At 32.9% G+C, this 24314-nt stretch overlaps 3 protein-coding genes across 3 annotated transcripts; all 3 read right to left on the bottom strand.

Moving 5' to 3' along the window:
• Nucleotides 1–5669: 5669 nt before the first annotated feature.
• On the bottom strand, nucleotides 5670–6608 carry LOC127540645 (olfactory receptor 480-like). Its single transcript, XM_051965423.1, has one exon. The coding sequence runs from the start codon at nucleotides 6606–6608 to the stop codon at nucleotides 5670–5672; it is 939 nt and encodes a 312-aa protein (XP_051821383.1).
• Nucleotides 6609–12110: 5502 nt separating this feature from the next.
• LOC127540630 (olfactory receptor 5P3-like) lies at nucleotides 12111–13049 on the bottom strand. The gene has a single exon (XM_051965400.1). It carries the CDS (start codon nucleotides 13047–13049, stop codon nucleotides 12111–12113), a length of 939 nt encoding a protein of 312 aa, XP_051821360.1.
• A 7917-nt stretch (nucleotides 13050–20966) lies between these two features.
• LOC127540625 (olfactory receptor 480-like) lies at nucleotides 20967–21905 on the bottom strand. Its single transcript, XM_051965395.1, has one exon. It carries the CDS (start codon nucleotides 21903–21905, stop codon nucleotides 20967–20969), a length of 939 nt encoding a protein of 312 aa, XP_051821355.1.
• Between the last annotated feature and the right edge of the window lie 2409 nt (nucleotides 21906–24314).

Here is a 24314-nt window from a genome sequence, read left to right on the forward strand (position 1 = left end):
TAATATTGTATTCTGTCCAAATTTGTCCACATTACTTCCAATATTTGTGATTTTCCATTTTTATCATTTTAGGCACTCTAGCATGTATAAGATGGCATTTCAAGATTTTTTAAAATTTCATTTCTCCAGTAAGTAATGATTTAGAGAATCGTTTTCATATAACTATATAATTTTGATTTTTTCATTGAAAAATAGTTTGTTCATATCATTTTACCATTAAGGAATAATTAATATTCTTACATATTTGATAATGTTCTTTACATATTTGGAATATGAGCAGATCATACATATAAAAATGTTTTTTTTTTTCGATTTTCTGACTCCCTTTTAATCTTGCTTATTTTGGTTTTATTTTAAAATACTTTTATTTCAAAGTAAATGAAATTATTCATTTTACATCTTACAATAATATATCTTGCTTATTCATCAATTTTTCTCCTATTCATAAGTCTAATAGACAAGTTCCATGTTCTCCTAATTTTCTTATAATATCTATCTTTATATTTAGGTCATGTAATCCCTTTTAATCTTACCTTGATAAATGGTGTCAAATATTTAATTAAACCTAATTTTTCTCAGGCTATTTTACACTTTTCCCAAAAATTTTGACAAAATAGCAAATTTTTTCCCAAAAGCTTAAATAAATCAACAAAAATTTTATAGACTTACTTTATGCCAAGTTTTATGTTTTAAATTGGAATAAAAGGAAAGGTAAAAAACTTCCTTCCAGAAACTCACATTCTATTGTGAGAAATACCATGTAAATAACCAGATGCATACAAATTATAGACAGAGTAGAGTAACAGTAATAAGAGAGGAAGGTAATTTTAACTAGAGAGGAAACACTTCTTGCAGAACATGGGACTTGAGCTGTCTCTTGAAAAAAAAAAAAAAAGCCTGGTAAACTAATTGACAGTGGTGGGAACACAAAGCATTTCAGGTGTATGTGATAATCAGTTCAAAGACAGGGAAGATAAAGTGTCATGTATAGGGAAAGGCTAATTTTTCAGTGCAGTTAGTTTGTACATATTGTGCATAGATGGAAAGAACACATAGACTGGAAAGGAGAAAAGAGACCAGGTTATGGAGATTTTTATTTTTTTAAACTATTCTTTATTTATGTCTTATTTTAACATGACTTAATTTTTTCTAGAATCTTTACTTCCTCACTCCTCACAAAGCAGTATACCAAAAATAAGAATAAATTTCTTTAGGTATATTATGCCGCAAAGGTGATTCTTGATTTAAAAAAGTCTCCCAAACACCACTTTTTTTGGTACGAAAGTACTATCAACAAAAGGTAAAGCCAATTATTGAGGAATGGCTAAACATATTGTGGCACATGAACACAATAGAATGGTATATTAATATAGAAACATAGAAAATATTAATATAATCTGATACAGAGTGATAAGAGCACAGTTAAGAAATCAATACACAAATAGACTATACAAAGTAATGGAAAGAACAGCCTCCCCTCCCTAAATTAGGAGAAAATGAATGCTACAAGATTTTTAAAAACCATCATGGACCCAAAAAAGAATAATGAGAAGACATATCTCACTATGCATTTGCAGAGATAGAAGGTTCACATTTATGGAGCATTATATGTTTTTTCAGACTTTTCCTTAACATATAAATTCACAAATTTAATACAGTAAATAAAAATGTACTTTTTCTAAGCCCCATTTATTTGTATCACTTCATCATAAGCATTATATTGGTAGACTATTAGATTTTTACACACAGGGATTATTTAATTTTTGTCACTGCATCCCCCAAGCCCAACACGGTGCCTGAGACATAGTTTGCACTTAATAAATACCTGTATTGGTAGAGCAAAGGGATAGTGGTCAATTGAACTATCTCAACATTTTAAACAACTTCAAAAATAATACCTCAAAGATAGTTGTTAACCAAAGAGAGGCATAACCAACAAATGGTCAAAGTGAGATATTTTCCAGATGAAGAAAACTAAAAAATTCAGCAGGAGAAATCTGATACGCCATGATGGAGGCTAGTCTGGAACCCATCTTGCCACAGTGGCAACAGCAGCAGCTTCAAGAGCTCTCTGCCCAGAGACAGTAAAGAAAGCTGGACAACTGCTCATGTTTGGCATTAGTTAGAAACTATATTGCCCCTACACAATTCTGAGTTGTCCCAGGATGGAGAGAAGTCCATCTAATAGTTCACAAGAAAATAGGGGTCTTGGACACAGTTGTAAAACATTTGCAGGGCACCCAGGGACTCTTCCTGGAGTGGAAGTACAAACCAGGAGAGCAGTGACCACACTTTTCTCAGGATCGAATTACTTTAGAATCATCAAAAATATGTACTCTCAAAGCTTGCTCTGAAAACAACAGTACAAAAAAGCCTCCAGTTTTGGACAATGCCTCCCATTCCCCAGGTGAGCAAAAGATAACATTATCATATAATTCTAAGTAAAGGAATGAACTAGAAAAATAAGCAAACAACAACAACAAAAGAATTTGATTGTAAAAGTCTACTGCAGTGGCAGGGAAAATGAAGGCATAAATTTAGGAGACAATGTGAAAACAGCTATAAAAAGTCTCAAGCAAAACTGCTAAATGTATTCAATTTCAAAAAGAATTCCTAGAAAGGTTAAATAAAGAAAAAAAGTTGTAGAGGAAAAATTGGGGGGGAGGGTAGAGTGACTCAAGGAAATTATGAAAAGATAATAACAGCTTGGTAAAAGAGGCACAAAAATACTGAAGAATATAACACCTTAAAAAATAAATTTGCCACATGGTAAGAGAGATTCAAACATCTTTTGAAGATAAGAACACCTTTAAAACTGGGCTTTGCCAAATAGAAAAAGAGATAAATATAAAACTTTACTGAAGAAACAAACTCCTGAAAAGGCAGGTTTTGTGTTTATAGCAGCTCTTTTGTAGTGGCAAAAAACTGGAAATTAAGTGAAAGCCCATCTGGGGGAAATGGATGAATAAATTATGGCATATGAATATAATGAAATATTATTGTTCTATAATGATGAGCAGGATGATTTCAGAAAAGGCTGGAAAGACTTACATGAACTGGTGCTGAGTTAAGTGAGTAGAACCTGGAGAACATTATCACAGTAATAGCAAGATTATGTGATAGTCAACTGTGATGGACTTGATTCTTCTCAGAAATGCTGTGATTTAAGACAATTCCAATAGACTTGGGAAGGAAAATGGCATCACTTTTTAGAGAGAGAACTATGGAGACTCAATGTGGATCAAAACTAAGCACTTTCACCTTTTTTGTTTTTTATTTCTTTTCTTTTTCTTTCTTGTGTTTTCTCCCTTTTGATCTGATTTTTCTTGCACAATGTGACAAATATAAGAATATGTTTAAAAGGATTTCACATATTTAATTTATATAAGATCTGTTGCTGTCTTGGGGAAAGGGAAGATAAATGAGGGAGGGAGAAAAATTTGGAACACAAAGTCTTACAAAAATGAATGTTGGAAATTATCTTTACATGAATTTGAAAAAAATAAAATACTATTGAGAAAAAAATTTAAAGAAATAAAAAGCAGATTTTGTCAAATGGGAAAATAGGTACATAATTTAACTAAAGAAAATAATTCCTTAAAAATTAGAATTGGACAAATGGAAGCTGATGACTTCATGAGACATTGAGAAACAATGAAACAAAGTCAAAAGAATGAAAAATAGAAGAAATGTGAAACATCTCATAGGAAAAACAGCTAACCTGGAAAATAGATCCAGGAGAGATAATTTAAGAATTATTGAACTACCTAAAAGCATGATTAAAAAAAAGAGCATAACCATTATTTTTCAAGAAATAATCAAGGAAAACTGCCTTCATATCTCAGATCTAGAGGGGAAAATATAAATGGAATGTAAACTATTTAACTTTATTGACTCCCTTATGATTTCTTTTTCATGTTTATCTTTTTATGTTTCTCTTAAGTTTTCTGTTTGAATGTCAAATTTTCTATTCAGCTCTGGTCTTTTCATTAGGAATGGTTGGTAGTCTTCTATTTCATTGAATACTCACTCCCCTTCCAAGCCCCAATTATTATTACTATTTTTCTGGGTAGAGTATTCTTGCTTGTAATCCTAGCTGTTTCATCTTCAAAAATATCATATTCCACACCCTCCACTCCTTTAAAACAGAAGCCACTAAATCTTGTGCAATCTTAACTGTGGTTCCACAACATTCAAATTGTTTATTTCTAGATGCTTGAAATATAGTCTCTTTGGTAGGAGCTTTGCAATAAGAGAAAAAAAGAGAAAAAGAGGAAGATGAAGAAAGAGGAATTAGGAGGAACAGTGGTTAGAAGCAAAATACAATTTTGAAGGGGAGAGAGGGAAACAGAGAGAGATAGAGAGAAAAGAAAGAGAACAAACAAAAGAAAATGAGATAAATGGAATTATACTGTGAATATAAATGAGATGAGCTCAGCCATCTGGATAGCAGAATGGATTAAAAACCAGAACCCAATAATATTTATTTTTAAAACAGACCCATTAAAACAGAAAGATAACTGTTAAAATAAAGTCTAGAGCATAATTTATTATGCTGCAGCTGAAGTAAAAAAAAGGTAGAAATAGTAATAAGGATGACAAACAAAGCAAAAACAAAGATAGACTTAATTAAAATATTATTAGGGAAACTATATTTTACTTGAAAGGGTACCTAGAAATGTAAGATCAAAAACTTTTACATTAAGTTTCTTTAATAAAGGCCTTATTTCTCAAATATATACTGAGTACAGACAAGTCAAATTTATACTAAAAAAAAAAAAAAGAGCCATTCCTTGATTGACAAATGATCATAGAACATAAATAGGCAGTTTTCAGAAAAAGAAATCAAAACTATCTTTAGACATGTGAAAAATACTCTAAGTCATTTTTGATTAGAGAAATACAAATGAAAACAACTATGAGATACCTCCTCACACCTATCAGAAATAATAAATATTGGAGGGGATGAAGGAAAGATAGGTGAATGAACAGCTTGTTGAATTCTGAAGAAGAATTTCAAACTATATTCACAGGGCTATAAAACTGTGCATATCCTTTGACTCATTTATACTAGTACTAATCTGTATTCAAAAGAGATGAAAGGAAAAGAATAAGGACCTAAATATACAAAACTATTTGTAGCAACTCTTTTCATGATACCAAAGAATTGGTAATAAAAGGGATGTTCATCAATTAGGAATTGACTGAATAAGTTGTGGCATGTGATTGTGATGGAGTACTATTGTGCTTTGTGAAATAAGGAGGTAGCTTCAGAAAAATATGAGAAGAACTATATATACCGAAGCAAAGTGAAGTAAACACTGGCAGATTATTGCAATAATGTTGTAATGATGACTGACTGCCAAAAATGGGACTATTCTGATCAGAACAATGATCTAAGACAATTTCAAAGGATTCATGGTGAAAAAGGAGAAAACTCATGAATCCTCAGTGTAAGCAAAAGTATACTTCTTTAACTTTTTCTTGCTCATTTTTGAAATATAGCTAATATGGAAATGTGTTTTGCATAACTGTTTAATTGATATCATATTGCTTGCCTTCTTAGTGGTTTTGAGAGAGTGGGATGGTCAAAGTGACTTTGAAGCTCAAAATTGCAAAAATAAAAAATGTTTCAAATAAATGATTAAAATACTTATATTCAGCTGAATTCATGAAAAAAGATGTTTCCTACTCATCAGTTTCCTTAGGGCTCCTTTTACTTCATTGTTCCTTAGACTGTAGATCAAGGGGTTTAACATGGGGATCATTACACTGTAGAAAACAGAAATCACTTTATTCTCATCTGCTGAATAGCTAGACTTAGGCATCACATAAATTAAAATAAGGGTTCCATAGAACAGAGTGACAGCCGTGAGATGGGAGGTACAAGTTGAGAAAGCTTTGGATCTCCCCTCAGTAGAGTTTATCTTCAAGACAGAAAAGAGGATGTACACATAAGAAATCATGATAATGAACACTGTGATCATAAGTACTAATGCAGCAGAAGCAGGAGGAAGAATTTCAGCAAGATTATCTTCAGAGTAGGAAAGTTTCAATAGTGGTGAATAATCACAAAAAAAGTGATTGATCTTATTGGTTCCACAGAAGGACCGATTCAATAAGCAACCAGTAAAGATCCAAGCATTTACTGAACCACCCAGATAGGGTATGATGAGCAACAAAGTACAGACCTTAGGAGTCATGTTGATGGAGTAGAGTAAGGGATTACAGATGGCCATATACTGATCATAAGCCATCACAGCCAGCAGGAAGCACTCAGCTGCCCCAAAGGTGGCTCCACAACACATTTGAGTCATACACCCTGGCAGAGAGATTAAGGTTATGTCCTCGAGGTAATTCATGAGCATGAGAGGTGTGACAGATGAGGAAATTACAATATCCACAAAAGCCAAGTGACTGAGGAAAAGATACATTGGAGTGTGAAGTTGGGAGCTAATTCTGATCAATATAATTAAGGTAAGGTTACCAACTAATGTGACTGCATAGACACCCAGGAATATCACAAAGAAGATGACACGAAGGGTTGGATCATCTGTTAACCCCAAAAGAATGAATTCAGTCACAGCAGTGCAGTTATTGCCAGACATCTGTCTTGGAAATTATTGCCTATTAGACAGAAGAGAAGGAGATTAAAATAAAATGCAGGACTAAGATTTGACTATATTATTGATGCCTTCAGGAAACATTCACTGGCTACTTCCTATATGCCCATGATACAATCTTACTCCATTACTTTGCTCCTTTGTACCATGGCATGTTACAGAGATGAATAAATTTGTTGCCTCCAAATTCTTCTCTGTGGACTAACAATACTGTATTATTTTCTAATTTTGTCATCTTGACAGTGTGAAAAAAAAACATCTAAGAATGAAGAGAATAGCTGAATTCCAGCCACAGAAATTTTTTCTTAAAATATGCAGAGATTATATCCAAATATGTTGTTCTTCCAACTAGCAACCATTATAAATTCCTTCCAAAGAAATGGATTCTGCTTTGTGATCCCTGAGTTCTTGAAAGACTACCTTCCACAACTGAAGATGTTATCCACTTCATGCTAAAGCACAACACCCTTTGTACTTTAAAATCACAAACGAGGAAGAATAGAGAAATCTGAATTCTGTGTTATTTTATTTTGCTCTTAGACTTTGCATTACTAAAAAGGGCTACCATTATTTTGGATATTGTTAGCCTGAAGGACTATGGGAAGTTTCCCATGTTGCTAGGCATAAAAGGGTAAAGCATTTGTTCATCCTCTTATGATCACATCTCATTTACTTTTTGAGGAAGATATTATTGCCTCATTGTATAGCTGAGTTAACTGAGGATTACAGATGGACTGTCAATTACCCACAATCACAATCATAGCTAGTAAGACTCGGATCTGAGAATCAAAGTGAACTTTCCTGACTCCAAGTCTAATTCACTTTCATTATTATCAAGCAATAAATTTATCAGTGAAATTCCCTGCCAAAGCATCTAGTTGAGAAACACATGTGTGAGTGCATGTGCACATGTGTGTGTATAAGTATGACATGAAATAAATGCATCTGTGTATACACAGAGATCTTTATCCAAGGTGTTCTTACCTAATTATATTCCATCAGGTACTTACTGTGGCAGGGATACATGATCTGTAATAGATCAGAATTTACTTATGTAATGTAATAACACTCCATGCATGTAGCACCCTTCCAAATATTTGACTTTTTATGGCAGTATATAAGGAAGCATAAATATGAAGGCTCTAATCAGGAATGAAAAACAGAGAAGGAGGGAAGGAGAGAGAGAGAGAGAGAGAGAGAGAGAGAGAGAGACAGACAATAAGGTGCTGTGTAAAAATGAAATCAGTGTAAAGTGTGACATAGGAAGAAGAGGGGTAGCTAGATTGCAGAGTGGATAGAGCACCAGTCTTGGATTCAGAAGAGGAACTGAGTTCAAATCTGGCCTTAAACACTTAACACATCCCTGGGCAAGTAATTTGCCTTCCCCCAAAAAGAAGATTTCCATGATATAGCAAGAGAAACAGACAACTCTCCATGAAATGAATTGTGAATGAAAATAAATGAAATTCAAAATGAAAAAATTCATCCATGTATTTTTATAACAAAATCAACAATAACAGTGATACCTATTGATGCAAGATGATGATAATGTTGCACTCCAAGGAATTATCTTTATAAGGCAGCACTATATTTATGTTGGATTTTGTAGCTTTTGGGATGTAACCTCTTGAGCACTTCAATAGCAAATGTAATTAACATTTCATATTAAAATGTAAAATCCACTGGGATAGGGAAAATTACCAATACAGAAATAAATTGTCTAAGAAGTTTTCTAAATTCTCAGGGGTCTTCATTTATTTTTCTTTATTTATGTTCATTCAGCATTTTAAAAAGTGAAAAACAAATTGGATAGCAACAGAGCCAAATTTGTACGATCTGCCATAGATGTTATCAACAATTCTTTGGGGATCAACATGTGGCAATTGTAATTGTGACAATGTTGAATGGGTTTGAAAATTGGTCCTCATCACTTTGCCAGATTCATTTTGGCCAGGCTTTAATCCACACTGATTAAAAACAATTTATCAAACTAGTAAAAACTGCACATTCTAGAATAGAGGTAGTATTCACAGTGAGGGCAATTATCCATTTGTAAAAGTAATGTTGATGATCTTTTCAAGGCTGCTGATAACATTTCCCTGGAATATAAGAGCACTTATGACATATGACAAGGAGATTTTTCCAAAGGACAGTTGACATATGTTGAGTCAATTGAGGGTCAGAAGATAAGAATCATAGACTCCCTAGTCATGAAAAGGAACATGAGGTTGTATAGCATGATAAGATGACTCAGTCTTGACCCTTCTGTTTTTGAAACAGAGAAACTTGAAAGGACTCCTTACAAAGATCTGTAGGTTTATTAGCCTATCATGTCACAAAACATGGTACAACAAATAATTATTATATTTATAATTGTATTTTTGTATTTTGCTTTTAGTATTTTAAATAGAATTTCACTTGAATGACTTTTGTGGAGAAAGTGTCAAATCATGGAGGGAAAAGTTGGAGTATCCAATGGGTAGAGCCCATTCTTGAGCCAGGCAAATTATGACATATAAAGTATACAAACCTAGTGACAGGAAACCAGGAAGACACCTGGGTAATGTAAAGGTTGGGAAAGTCTAGGAAATAGGAATACAATCTGTACATTTTTAAAGAAAGTAAGGTAAATTCTCAGGAATATATCTTTTTAGAATCTTTTACATGTTTTCATCTGAGTGATGTAATGCATCTAAAATTTAGATGACTACTTTGTGACTTGCTTAGATACACTATTCAAAGGGCCTATTCCAGGGTTATATGAAACTATTCTTTAAACTGAGCAATGATATCATGGGTCTTTGAACGCTTTCTTTTCTTACTCTTGAACCTGATTTGTCAACATATTTTCCACTCTTTTCACCTATGCTCACTTTTACAACAAAATAGAACATCTTTAAATTAGATGGCCTTCCAAGTTATTTGTAAAATTTCTCTATGCCTCATTATTTGTAAAAGATACATTTATGTTTTATTTTAATTTTTCTTAATTTCATGTAAAAACTTTTCAAATTTAATTTAATTTTTATGTTAAATTTTAAGTTCTAAACTGTCTTTCTCCTTCCCCCTTACCCTAGAGAAGGCCATCATTTGATGTGTGCATGTGTTTGTGTAAAATTATATTGTGTATATATCTATTTAAAAAGTTCTTTCTCTAAAGATGGATATCATCTTCTTTTATAAGACCTTTGTAGTTGATTTGGGTATTTATAATACTCAGAATTAGTCCATGCTTGCTCTTCAAATAATATCGCTGTTATCATATATGTTTTCTTAATTCTGCTCATTTCACTCAATATTTTACATACATCTTTCCATGTTTTTCCAATATTAATCAGCTCCTCATTTCTTATAATACAGTAATATTCTATCATCATCACATACTACAACTTGTTTATCAGTTCCCTAATTGATGGGCATCTCCTCAATTTCTAGTTCTTTGTCACTATAAAGAAAAATACTATAAATATTTTAGAACACATAGATTCTTTTCTTTTTTTCCTGATTATCTTGAGAACAAGACTTAATAGTGGTATTTCTGAGTTAAAGAGTACACATAGTTTTATAATTTGGGGGGGTCTAATTCCAGATTGTTTCAAAATATTTGTGTCAGTTCATTGTTCCACTAACATTTATTGTATTCTGTCCAAATTTGTCCACATTAGTTCTGGTATTTGTAATTTTCCACTTTTATCATTTCAGGTAATCTGGCATGCATAAGATGGCATCTCAAGATTTTTTAAAATTGCATTTCTCCAGTGAGTAATGATTTAGAGAATTGTTTTCATGTAACCATTGGTTTTTTCATTGATAAATAGCTTATTCGTGTCATTTTACCATTTATCAATTTGGAAATAATTCATATTCTTATATCTTTGATAAAGTTCTTTATATTTTTGGAGTATAAGACTTTTATCTGTCTACAAAAATGTTTTCTCAGTTTTCTGATTTTCTTTTAATCTTGCCTACTTTGGTTTGTTTGTTTTTTAACTTTTAAATTTGAAGTAAATGAAATTATCCATTTTATATCTCACAATACTATCTCTTCCTTATTCATTAATTTTTCTTCTATTCACAAGTGTAATAGATAATAAGCTCCATGGTCTCCTAATTTTCTTATAGTATCTATCTTTATATTTAGGTCATGTATCCTTTTTAATTTTACCTTGGTAAATTGTGTCACATATTGAATTATATCTAATTTTTGTCAGACTGCTTTACAATTTTCCCAATCATTTGGACCAAATAGCAAATTCCTTTCCCCACAGCTTAAATCTTTACATTTTCAATCACAAAGTTACTATAATTATTTGTTTCTGTTATTGTATGTGTCCTCTATTCCATTCACTCACTTTTCTATTTCTCAACCAGGACCAGAAAGTTTTGATAATTACTGACATAATATAATTTAACAACTCATCCTGTTAAACCATATTCATTTGTATTTTTATTAATTTCTTTGCTATTCTTGGCCTTCTGTTATTCAAATAAATTTTGTTATTTTTTCTAGTTAACATTTTTTATAATTTATTGAGATGGCATTTAATATGTAAATTAGTTAAGTTAAAATTGTCTTATTATATTCCTCTGCCCATGAACAATTAATATTTCTCTTAATATTTAAATCTGACTATATTTGTATAAATGTTTTATGTTCAAAAACAAATATTTCTAACATTAAAAAAAATTTAAGCTCCATATTTTCCCCTTCCTTCTTACCCTCTCCCTTCAGTGAAAAAGCAATCAATCCAATATAGATTATACATAAAAATATTTTATGGAAATATTATCCATGTTGCAAAAGAAAATGTAAATACCCAAAAATCAAGAATAATAAAGAAAAGGAAAATGTTTAATATCAAAACAGAAAACATTTACATAATCTGATACAGAATGATGATAGCAGAGCCAAGAAAGCAATACATAAAATGACTACACCATGATAATGGAAAGAACAATCCTCATAAATGAATAGAAAATGAATGTTACAAGATTTTTCAAACCAATCACTGGACCAAAGAAGAATAATGAGAAGACATCTCTCCCTATTCCTTTGCAGAGTTTGGAGGTCTATGTTTGTGTAACATTACCTATATTTTCAGACCTTTGAAATCAACATTTATTTTTAATAGTATCTTATTTTTCAAAACTCCTGCAAAGATAGTTTTAACATTGGCCTTTGGAAAACCTGATGTTTTCAATTTTTCTCCATCTCTCCTTCTTCCCCCTCCCCAAGACAGCAAGAACTCCCATATAGGTTAAACGTGCACTTTTCCTAAACATTTAAATTCACAAATTTAATGTAGTAAACGAAAACACACTTTTTCTAAAGCCCATTTATTTGTATTATTTGATCATTACCATTATATCACTAGACTATTAGATTTTTACAGGCTAAGACTCATTTTTGTCACTGGATCCCTTTAACCTGGATAGTGCCTGGGACACTTTACATGCTTTACAAACACTTGTTCTTTTGTGTTGAATTCATGAAAAAATAAGTTTCCTACTCATTAGTTTTTTCAGGGCCCCTTTTATTTCATTGTTCCTGAGACTATAGATCAGGGGGTTCAACATAGGGATGATTACAATGTAGAAAATAGAAACTACTTTGTTCTCGTCAGTTGTGTAGCTGGAGTTAGGCATTATATAAATGAATGTGGCGGTTCCATAGAACAGAGTGACTGCTGTGAGGTGGGAGGTGCAAGTTGAGAAAGCTTTGGATCGCCCTTCACTGGAGCTTATCTTCAGGACAGAAAAGAGGACATAGACATAAGAGATTACAATAATTGACACTGTGATCACAACAACTAATCCAGAAGAAGCAGCAGGAAGAATTTCAGTGAAATTACTTTGGGTGTAGGAAAGCTTCAGAAATGGGGAATAGTCACAGAAAAAATGATTGATCTTATTGGGTCCACAGAAGGACCGAATCAATAAGCAACCAACAGCGACTGAAGAATTTACACAACTTCCCAGATAAGATGTGATGAGTAAAAGAAGGCAAACCCTAGTAGACATGGTTGTGGAGTAGAGAAGAGGGCTACAAATGGCCACATACCGATCATAGGCCATCACAGCCAGCAGGAAGCACTCAGCTGTCCCAAAGGTGGCTCCGCAACACATTTGGGCCACACACCCTTGAAAAGGGATTGTGATTTTGTCCACAAGGAAGTTCTTGAGCATAACAGGTGTGACAGAAGAGGAATAGGCAGTGTCTATAAAAGCCAAATGGCTGAGGAAAAGGTACATTGGAGTGTGAAGTTGGGAGCTATTTCTGATCAATATGATTATGCTAAGATTACTGACTAAGGTGACAGTATAGACACTGAAAAATATTACAAAAAGAATGACACAAAAGGTTGAATCCTCTGTTAAGCCCAAAATAGTGAATTCAGTCACAGCAGTGCAGTTATTGCTAGACATCTGTCTGGGAAAGAGTGCCTATTAACAGAAGAAAAGGAGATTAAAATAGAATATAGGTCTAAGCTTTGGATACATCTATTGATGTATTCAGGAAACACTGACCATATTCTATATGTCCCTCCTATTCTATGATTCCCATGCTTTGTTAGTATGTATCATAGAAGTCTTATAAGCAAAACAGAAGAAAAGAAATCTGATTCTCCCATTTTTTTCTTTTTTCCCCCCTAAGGCATTTCAGTTAAGTGACTTGCCCAGAGTCACACAGCTAGGGAATGTTAAGTGTCTCAGGCTAGATTTGAACTGGTGTCCTCCTGACTTTAGTCAGTGCTCTATCCACTGTACCACTTAGCTGTCCCTCCCCATATTTTTCAAGTAGACTAACTGGACCAACCAGTAATATGTGATTTGACAATTTTGCCAGTGTGAATTTTTAAAAGCTTGCAGAAGCGAAGAGGATAAGAACCTTTTCTAAATACATGAATAGATTATATCCAAATGTGTAAATACTATTCTGATTCAAATGTTTAAGTGCTGTTCTGCAAAATAATTACCATTGCTAATCCCTTTGAAAGAAACAGAATCTGATTTTTGATGCCTGGCTTTGCAAAGGACCACTTTTCAGAATTGAAAATATTATTTACCTCATGTTAATTGACTATCAGAAATGTCCAGTTTTCTAAGATGACCCTTCTGCTCTAAAATTACACAAGAGAAGGAATAGCAAATGGATTCTATCTCATTATATTTATCTCCTGGAAACTGGTATTACTGAAAAGGACTAACATTAAGCGAGATATTACTAAGAAGAACTATGGAAAGTTTCCCATGAGAACTTCTGCTGTTTTAGTTTAAAAAATGGAAAGCACCTGTTCATCTTGCTGTAACCATATTCTGTTTTATATATTGCTTCTTTCAATGGCTGAACAAACTGTGGTAACTGCAATGAGAAATGATGAATATGATCGCTTTGGAGAAATATAGAAACTTTTCTATTAAGTAATATTGAGTGAACTCATAGGACTAGAAGAACAATTTATATTATAACCACAATAATAAAGAAAAGAAAAACAAGTTTGAAAGACTTCAGAACTAAGACCAAAATAATGGCAAATCATGTGGTCAAAAGATTGATGAGGAAATAATAACTATCACTTCTTGGGAAAGAGTTGATAGATTAGAGGTACAGAATGAGACATGCATCTTCAGTCATGGAGAATCTGTTGACTTGTATTCCTTGACTATGTCTATCTCTCACAAGGAAGGGCTATTACTGTGAGAGGTAGTTAAGTGGTAGTGAATTACCAGGAGGAAGGGAAAGGACTACAAGAAGACATTTTCAAAATGCAAAAAATAGATGAAGGGAAGCACAACTTTACTTGTACATGTGTTTTATTTCTTAAAAGAGGAAATGATCTTGAAATGTTTGTATTTTTTATGTTTGATAAGTTTCAAATAAAAGATATTATCTTAACTATTTTTCTTGCTGGAATATTTTTATTATCTTCAACTCTAAACTCATTTTCATTTCATTCTTTCTTTTTGCCAATTCCAGTAAGAAAGGATATAAAATATTGAGATACTAGTCAGCTCTAAGAAGAAATAGAAAACGACATTCATTTATGGGAATATGGTCAAACTCTTTCTTTGTGACTACAAAAAGAAATAATGCCTTAATTAAATAAACATTTTTAGAGTTCTGAGTCAAGTTTTCAACATCTTCTACTTACCTCTTTCCTCTCAAAAGAAAAAATTGAATTCCAATTTTCTGACAAATGAGAGGCTGTTTATGTATCTTTCCTCTTCTTCGTTATTTTATAGTTCAAAATTCCTCAATATTATTCCCCTATTATCTTTGCCACAATCTCTGAAAAGCAGATGGTCCTTCTCTTTTCTTTCTTTCCATCCAGATGGCTATTATTAGATAAAATTATATACTATGTAAAACTATTCTATACATATTTCTATTCACCAATTCTTTCTCTGGGTGCAGAAAGTATTTTCCTTCACATATCATTTGTAGTTAATTTAGGTATATATGCCAGTCAAAATGACATTTACTCAAAGTTCTTTTTAAAAGAATATTATATACAATGTTCTCTTGGTTCTGTTCATTTTATTCTTCATTATTACATGCACCTCTCCTCATGTTTTCCTAAGATCATTGAACTCATCATTTCTTATAATACACTTACTTCTCATCACAATTACATATCACAACATGGTTCAGCTACTTCCCAATTGACAGGTATCCTCATGATTTCCAGCATCTGGTTTGTAATATTGGAATTAATCTCTACTCTTTTCTCCATCTTCCCTTTCCCTGTCAATTGCCAATTCTTGCCACTTCTACCTCAACACTTAATGTCACAGTTCTTCTTATGTTCTCCCACACAATCGCCTCTTTAAGTCAAGTTTGCATCTCCTCTCACTTGGATTATTGCAAAGGCCTCTTAATTAGAAGTTCAATCTTACCTTCCTCTAACTGTCTTGCAAAAAGCTATGGAAATGATTTTCCTATAGCGCATGGTTGAACATGTTTTCTACTTAATTAAGCCTCGAACACAGTCATTATTGCCTTGAAGATGAAATAAGAATTCTTCAGTTTTGATATTTAGAATCCTGTGCAATCTGAATCCAGACTCCCTCTTCAGATTTATTTCCTTTAACTCTCAGGCATGTACTCCAAATTTCAGTCTAATTGGTCTATTGTCTATTTCCTAGACTCAGAAGTCTACCCTTCTCCTGTCCCTTTGCACAGCTCCTCCTCCATGCTCAAACTGCCCTTCTCCTAATCTGTTTCTCCGAATCTCAAGCTTTCTTTGTGGCTCACTTACACTACTTATAAGAAGCCTAGTTTCTAAACCTCTGTTCCTCCTCAACTTATCTTCTATTTATTTATTTGTGCAAATATTTTATCCCTTCCTTTCCAATAGAATGTAGACTTTCTGAGATCAAAGACTGTTTTGCAATTTTTTTCCTCTCTCCCACATTGCCTTAGATATTGCCTATGCATAGTGAGCACATAAAATAAAGTTGAATGGAAGGCAACAACTCCCTTTTGAAAATCTCAAGTCTCATTATATTGGTTACATAATAATCATAGAACAATAATATTAATAATTAAATATGACTACTTACATTTCATAAATAACTTTCATCCCACAATTTTTAGAGACAAATAATGTTATTCTTATTTTATACCTAAGGTAACTGAGGATCACAGAAGTTCAGTCACTTACTGATAAGACATTCATAGCCATTAAGACTCACATGTGGTGTTCAAATCCAGCTTTTCTGACTTCAAGCCAAATTCTTCCCACCACATCAGGCAACAAATATATGAACAAAACCCCTCTATTTCAAAGTCTCTATGTGAGAAGAAGGGAAATGTAATACCTGAAACCTAAGTGATCAAGTATTTACTGTTTTTTGCAAAGTTTCAGGATAAATAATATGAACTGTGGTAGATTAAAATTTTGCTTACTAACTTACTGTAATAATGCTCTATGCTTATAACTCTCCTTCAGATTTTTGACTTTACATGGCACTAGAAAGAGTCAGAAACATGAAAACCCAGATTAGGACTGAATCTTATTCATTTAAACAGGGGAAGGGAGGATAGGAATAGAGAGAGAGACAGACAGACAGACAGATCCAGACAGAGACAGAGACAGAGAGGTTCATTAAAGCTTCATGTGATAGGAATAGAGAGAGAGACAGACAGACAGACAGAGACAGACAGAGACAGAGACAGAGAGGTTCATTAAAGCTTCATGTAAATAGAAATCAATATAAAGTTTAGCATGGCAAGAGGAATAAACTGTTCTTCTGAAATGAGCTACAAATAGAAATTACATCTACGTAATTTTATAACAAAATTAAGAGCAACAGTGGTACCTACTGACGCAAGAAGATAACAATTTTAGACTCTAAGGAACTATCTTTGCATAGCTGCACTGTATTTATGTTGAGTTTAGCAGCATTTGAGTTATAACCCCTTGGATATTGTAACTGGAAATGTAACCTATATCATTGAAGTGCTATTTGAGATCCTTTGGGAAAGGGGAAAATTACAAAAGCACAAATGAGTTCTGTGAAAACTTCTGTAAATTCTCAGGGGTCTTCATTTATTTATTTTTTTGGTGTGTGTTTATTCAGGGTTTTTAAGAAGTGAAAAACAAGATGGAATAGCAACATAATCAACCCAAAATGATCTGTCCTGGAAGCTCTCAAAAATTTTTCTAGGATCAATATGTGGCAATTACGGTTGTGGCAATGCTGATTAGGTATGAAAATTCATCCTCATTATTTCATCAGATTCATTTTCATCAGGCCATAACTCATGCTGATCACACAAATACACAATTGAGGTTGAAAGATCATGTATGAGACTCAGCTTAAGAGACTGCAGATCCTGAAACAGAGGTGTTATTCACAGTGAGAACAGTCATCTATATGTGAAAATAGTATTGTCAATAACATACTTGGGATTTTGCTTGCCAAGATAAACCCAGAAACTATATGAACACAATTACAAAACACCTTTTCACATAAATTGTTCATGGGCACATCAAGCCAATATAAAAAAAATGACAACCCTACTTGAATTAATTTGCTTAGTCAGTGCCATACCAAACTACTAAGAAACTATTTTGTAGAGCTATAAAATAATAAAATTCATTTGGAAGAACAAAGGGTCAAGAAAATTAAGGGAATCAATGGGGAGAAATGAAGGAAGATAGCCTAGCTGTAACAGATCTCAGACTTTATTAAAATCTGGAACTGGTTAAGAAATAATGTTGTGAATCAATGTTATAGATTAGGTATACAATGTTTAATGACATTATTAATCTGGTGTTTGAGAAACCCAGATATCCTAGCTTTTGGAAGAAGAACTCGTTCTTTGACAGAATAAGCTGAGAAAACTAGAAAGCAACTTGGCAGAAACTAGTTATAAACTAACATCTCATTCCAAAGGTCAAAATTAGTACATGATTTAGATGTAATAAATGATATCATAAGCAAATTAGGGAAGCAAGAACTTGTCAGGTCAATGGATAAGGGAAAAATTTATGACCAGACAAGCTAGAGAGCATCATGTAATGTAAAATGGATAATTTGATTATATTAAATTAAAAAGGGTTTGCATAAAGAAAACCAATGCAGTCAAGATTAGAAAGACAGCAGAACACTGCGGGGAAATTTTTTTACAGCAATTTTCTGTGATAAAGGCTTCATTTCTCTGGGTCAAACTCATAAGAATACAATTTATTCCTCAATTCATAAATCTAGAAAAAGATTTGAACAGGTTTCAAAAGAAGAATCAAAGCTATCTATAGTTATATGAAAATCACAATGGATCAGACTGATTTATATGATTTTTAAAAATGACAACTGTTAGAGTGCAGTGGGAAAATTTTAGACACTAATGCACTGTTGGTGAAGTTGTGAAATGAGCCAGAGCAATTTGGAACTATGTCAACGGCTATCAAACTGTGCAAATATTTGACACAATAATACAACTATTTTATCTGTATCCCCAAAGAGATTTAAAAAATGAAAAGGATCTATATGTATAAAATATTTATAGGAATTTTTTTATGGTGACAAAGAATTGAAAATTGAGAGAATGCCTATTAATTGGGGTATTTCTGAACAACTTGTGGTATATGATTGTGATGGAATAGTATTGTGCTCTGAGAAATGAGGAGCAGGATGTTCTTAGAAAAACCTAAAAAAACTTATCTGTACTGATGCAAAGTGGACTGAGAAGGGGAATGAGAGAAATGAGTAAAGAAGATTGTACATGATAACAGCAATATTGTACAATGATCAACTATAAATGACTAGCTGTTCTCAGTAATACAATAATCTAAGAAAATTCAGAAGGATCTATAATGAAGCATGCTAAACACCTCCAGAGAAAGAATTGATGAAGTCTGAGTGAAAATCAAAGCATACTATTTTTCACTTTATTTTTCTTTTTGGGGGACAGGAGAAGAGAGTGAATCTGTGTTTTCTTTCACAACATGACTAATATAGAAATATGTTTTGCATGACTAAAAATGTATAATTTATATCAAATTACTTGCATCTCAGCAAATAGATTGGGAAGGAAGGGAAGAAGAGAATTTAGAAATCAAAATTTTTAAAATGCAAGTTTAAATTTTTTTTAGCTGTAATGAGGAAAAACAGATTTTCTTAAAATGAATAAAGGTAATAATTTCACTGGCCTTAATAAGACCAATTTTAGAACATACTATGATCAGTCCTGACTTCATTTTAGGAAAATATCAAAAATCTGGAGAGCATGTAGATAATGATATCTAAGTTGGTCCTTAATCAAGAAGGATTTTAAAATCTTACTATGTGTCATACTCTATGTTACAACTTGGAATACAAGGAAAAGCAAAAATTAGTCATTGCTTCCTTGGAGCTCACATTGTATTGATAAAGATGCCATGTAAATAACCAAGTATGTATAAATTATAGACAGAGTAGATGAACAATAATCTTAGAGCTAAGAAGCTACAATTAACAAGAAGAAACACTTCTTGCAGAACATGGATTTGAGCTGTCTCTTGAAAAAAGCCTTAGACACTAAGTGGCAGTGATGGAGGCACTTGAGAAAATCAGTATAAAGATATAGAAGATGAATTATCATGTATGGGGAAAGGCAACTTTTTCAGTCTAACTAGATTATATAATGCATGGATGGCAGGAAAGTATAAGACAGGAAAGGAGGGAAGAGGCCAGGTTGTGAAGATTTTCATTTTTAAATATGATTCTTTATTGATATCTTTTCTTTTGATGTGACTTTAATTTCTTCTAGTATCTCTTCTTCCTCATTCCTTTAAAAGAATTATCCCAAATTAAAAAAGAATCTATTTCCTTAAGGTGTATTGTGCACTAAAGTGGTCATTAATAAAAGGAAAGTCCCCACATACACCAGAATATTTAAAGTATCATTTTTGTGATAACAAAGAATTGGGAACAAAGGATAGGCCCAATGACTGAGGAATGACTAAACATATTGTGGCACATAAACATAATAGAATAATACATTAATACAGAAACACATAAGATTTACATAATCTGATACAAAGTGTTGATTACCACAATAGAATGAATTTTGTTGTTATCTAGTCATGTCCAACTTCTTATGACTCCATTTGGGATTTTCTTGGCAAAGATACTGGAGTGGTCTTTCATTTACTTCTCTTGCTCATTTTACAGATGATGAAAATGAAGCGAATAGGATTAAATAACTTGTTCAGGATCACACAGCTAGTAATTATCTGAAATCATATTTGAATGCAGATAGATGAATCTTCCTGATTTCAGGACAGGCATTTTATCTACTGTACCACTTAACTGGCCACACAATGAATATAACAATATAAATGGAAATTATAACCACCACTACCCCAAAATCAATAGTAAATGAATCTCATAAGAGTCTAAAAACAATCAGAGATCCAAAGAAGTATGAGAGGTCACCTCTACCCACTCCTTACAGAAAAGGTGGGAAGTCTATGTTTGTGGAATATTACATGTATTTTCATACTTTTGTAATCAAATTCACAAATTTACCTCATCAAAATGAAAATATTTGTGTTGTTACTGAGTTACTTCAATTGTATACAACTCTTTCTGATCCCATTTGGGATTTTCTTGGCAAAGATGTTGGAATGGTTTACCATTTTATAACTTATTTTACAAAGGAGGAAACTGAGTCCAAAAGGATTAAAATATTTGCCTTTCCTAAACTCATTGATTGGTATCACTTAATCATAAACATTGTATCAGTTCAATATTAGATCCTTCAAGTAATGTTTTATTTTCATACTTGCATTCCTGAAATTGAGCATAGCATTTGAGATATAATATATACTTATTTGTTGTATTGAGTTGAATTTATGAAAAAAGATGTTTCCTACTCATTAGCTTTCTTAGAGCCCCTTTTACTTCATTATTCCTTAGACTGTAGATCAGGGGGTTCAACATGGGGATCATTACTGTGTAGAAAACAGATACCACTTTATTCTCATCTGATGAGTAGCTGGACTTAGGCAACACGTAAACGAATGTACTGGTCCCATAGAACAGAGTGACTGCTGTGAGGTGGGAAGTGCAAGTTGAGAAAGCTTTGGATCTTCCTTCAGTGGAGCTTATCTTCAGGACAGAGAAAAGGATATACATGTAAGAAATCACAATAATTAATACTGTGATCATAATTACTGATCCAGCAGAGGCAGAAGGAAGAATGTCAGCAAGATCATCTTGGTAGTTCGAAAGTTTCAAAAGTGGTGCATAATCACAAAAAAAGTGATTGATCATATTGGTTCCACAGAAGGACCGATTAAGTACGAAAAAAGTGAAAATCCAAGCATTCACAGAACCACCCACATAGGATATGATGAGTAACAGAGTACAGATCTTAACAGACATGTGGGTAGAGTAGAGTAGGGGGTTACAAATGGCCACATACCGATCATAGGCCATCACAGCCAGCAGGAAGCACTCGGTGGTTCCAAAGGTGGCTGTAGAACACATTTGGGCCACACAGCTTCCCAGAGGTATCAAAGTCTTATCTACAAGGAAGTTGATGATCATGACAGGAGTGACAGATGAAGAATATCCAATATCCACAAAAGCCAAGTGGCTGAGGAAAAGGTACATTGGAGTGTGAAGTTGGGAGCTCTTTCTGATCAATATGATTATGCTAAGATTACCAACTAGTGTGACAGTATAGACACCCAGAAATATCACAAAAAGAATGACACGAAGGGTTGGATCATCAGTTAACCCCAAAATAATGAATTCAGTCACAGCAGTGCAGTTATTGCCAGACATCTGTCATGGAAAAGAGTGCCTATTAGACAGAAGAAAAGGAAACTAAAATAGAATACAGGATTAAGCTTTGGATATGTCTATTGATGTATTCAGGAAACACTCACTGGTTACCTCCTAATTTTACTGTCTTATTTCAATACTTTGATCCTCTATACCATGGTAGCATGCCCATAAGCAAAATAGAGTAGATTGAATTTGTTTTATTCAAAATTTTTGCTATGAACTAACAATAGGATTTTCTAATTTTTGCTATCTTGACAGAGTGAAAAAGCCTATAAGAGTATCAAGGATAGTAGAATTCTCACCATAGGAACTTTTCTTAAATATATTCAGGGACTCTATCCTAATGTCTAAATGTTTTTCTGCCAAGTAACTAAGACTTAATCACTTCCAAAGAAATTGTCTTTTTTGTGGCCCCTTGCCTCTTACAGAATATTTTTTCACATTTGATAGTGTTGGTCACCTCATCCAAATTGATTAGATTTTTATGAAGGGCTATCATTAAATGAGATATTGCTAGCCTGAAGGACTATGGGAAACTGCTGGTTTTAGGTAAAACAAGAAAAGCATTTGCTCATCCTGCTGGAATCATATCCTGTTTTATACATTGCTTCCTTCAACTGCAGAATACACTGAGCAAACTGTGGTATAGGAATTTAGAAAAAAAATGTTGTTCCATAAGAAATAATGAATATGAGCTTTAGAGTAATATGGAAACACTTATTAATTGATGCAGAATGAACTCAGTATATCTGTATACCCACAATGATCATAAGAAGGAAAACAACTTTGAAAGACCTCAGGACTTGGATCATAATAGTGATGCATCATAGCTTCAAAAGAATGATGTGGAAACATAAATTACTACTTCTTGGCAGAGAGTTACAGAATGAGATATACATTTTCAGACATGGTTGATCTGTTCATTTGCCTTACCTACATATACATCTTTCACAAGGGAGAACTTCCACTGTGAGTGTGGGAAAAGAGTTCATTGGGGTGGGGACATGGGGAAAGGAAAAGAACAACATCATAACATTTTCAAAATGCACAAAAGAATACAGAGAAATACAACTTTATATGTGTAGACATTATATTTCAACTGCCAAGTGCCAAACAATCTTAAAATGTTTGCATTTGATGATGCTTTTTAAGTTCTAAACTAATTATCTTAAATATTAATTTTTCTGAAAATGTTTTTATTATTCTAAACTCCTTTTTCTTTTTTTTAAGTCAAGTAATAAGAATATAAAATGTTGAGATACCATTCAGCTCAGGAAGAATTGACCATAACATCTTTTTATGGGTCTGTGGTTCAGTTCTTTCTTTGTGAAGACTTTTGGGGGGGGGGGCGGAGCAAAGGATGTTTTAAGAGTGTTGAAATAATTTTCCAATATCTTTTAACTCACCTTTCTCTCTCAGAAGAGGACTTTGGATCCTCTTTTCTGACAAAAGAAAGGTTATCTCTACAATCTCCCTTTCTTTTCTTTTTTTTTTTTTCAATTTGAAACTCCTTAAAATCACCCCCTATGGTTTTGGCAAAAATCTCTGGAAAAGAGATAATTCTTTTCTCCATAGCTAATCTCTCTACTTGTTCCATTAACCCTATCCCTTCAATTACAATTACTTTTCCATTGAAAATACTTTAAAAAATTTTTTAATTTTTAAAATTTTTTCAAAATTTTTTATGTTTTTAAATGTTTTTAATGTTTTAAAAAATCTGTGTGCTGCTTCTTTTTTTCCCCTAAAAATGGGCTTTAAAAACTTTCATTTGGTCCTGGCATCCTTTAAAGTTATCATATATTATATCTCACTTTTCCCAATCAGTTGGGGGTGGGGGGAAAGACTACCTTTGTTAAGGCTACTTCCTCTACTCACTTGTTAACCTAATCTTAATCTCGTTTCGGACTCCATTACTGCACTGGAACCATTCTCTAGAAAGTTGTGAATAACTTCTTAATTTATTAATCCCTATACCTGTATCTTTATTTAAATTCTTAGAAAGTAGGAATTATCTCAAACTTTGTATTTGCTTCTTTTTTGTTATTTAGTCATTTTTAATCATGTCCAACTCTTTGTGACTCCTTTGGGGGTTTTCTTGATAAAGATAATGAAATGGTTTGTCATTTCCTTCTCCAGCTCATTTTTACATCTGAGCAACCAAGGCAAACAGTGGTAAGTAACTTGCCTGGCATCACATTCAGTAAGTATCAGAGAACAAATTTGAATTTAAGGAAATGAGTCTTCCTGACTCCAGGCAGGGTACTCCAGACACCATATCATCTAGATGCTCTATTTGCATTATTAGTGCCAAGGAAAGCACCTAATAAATACTTGCTGATTAGATGATTATTGGCCTCTATCCATGACAAGGTGGACCATCTACTCTTCATGGTTATTTTCTCTTAT

The sequence above is a fragment of the Antechinus flavipes genome, chromosome 6 (genome assembly GCF_016432865.1).
Source record: "Antechinus flavipes isolate AdamAnt ecotype Samford, QLD, Australia chromosome 6, AdamAnt_v2, whole genome shotgun sequence".
NCBI classification, from domain to species: domain Eukaryota; kingdom Metazoa; phylum Chordata; class Mammalia; order Dasyuromorphia; family Dasyuridae; genus Antechinus; species Antechinus flavipes.

Excerpts from the sequence above, each read along its gene's own strand:
- LOC127540645 (XM_051965423.1), bottom strand. The coding sequence starts at position 6,608 with ATGTCTGGCAATAACTGCACTGCTGTGACTGAATTCATTCTTTTGGGG.
- LOC127540630 (XM_051965400.1), bottom strand. The coding sequence starts at position 13,049 with ATGTCTAGCAATAACTGCACTGCTGTGACTGAATTCACTATTTTGGGC.
- LOC127540625 (XM_051965395.1), bottom strand. The coding sequence starts at position 21,905 with ATGTCTGGCAATAACTGCACTGCTGTGACTGAATTCATTATTTTGGGG.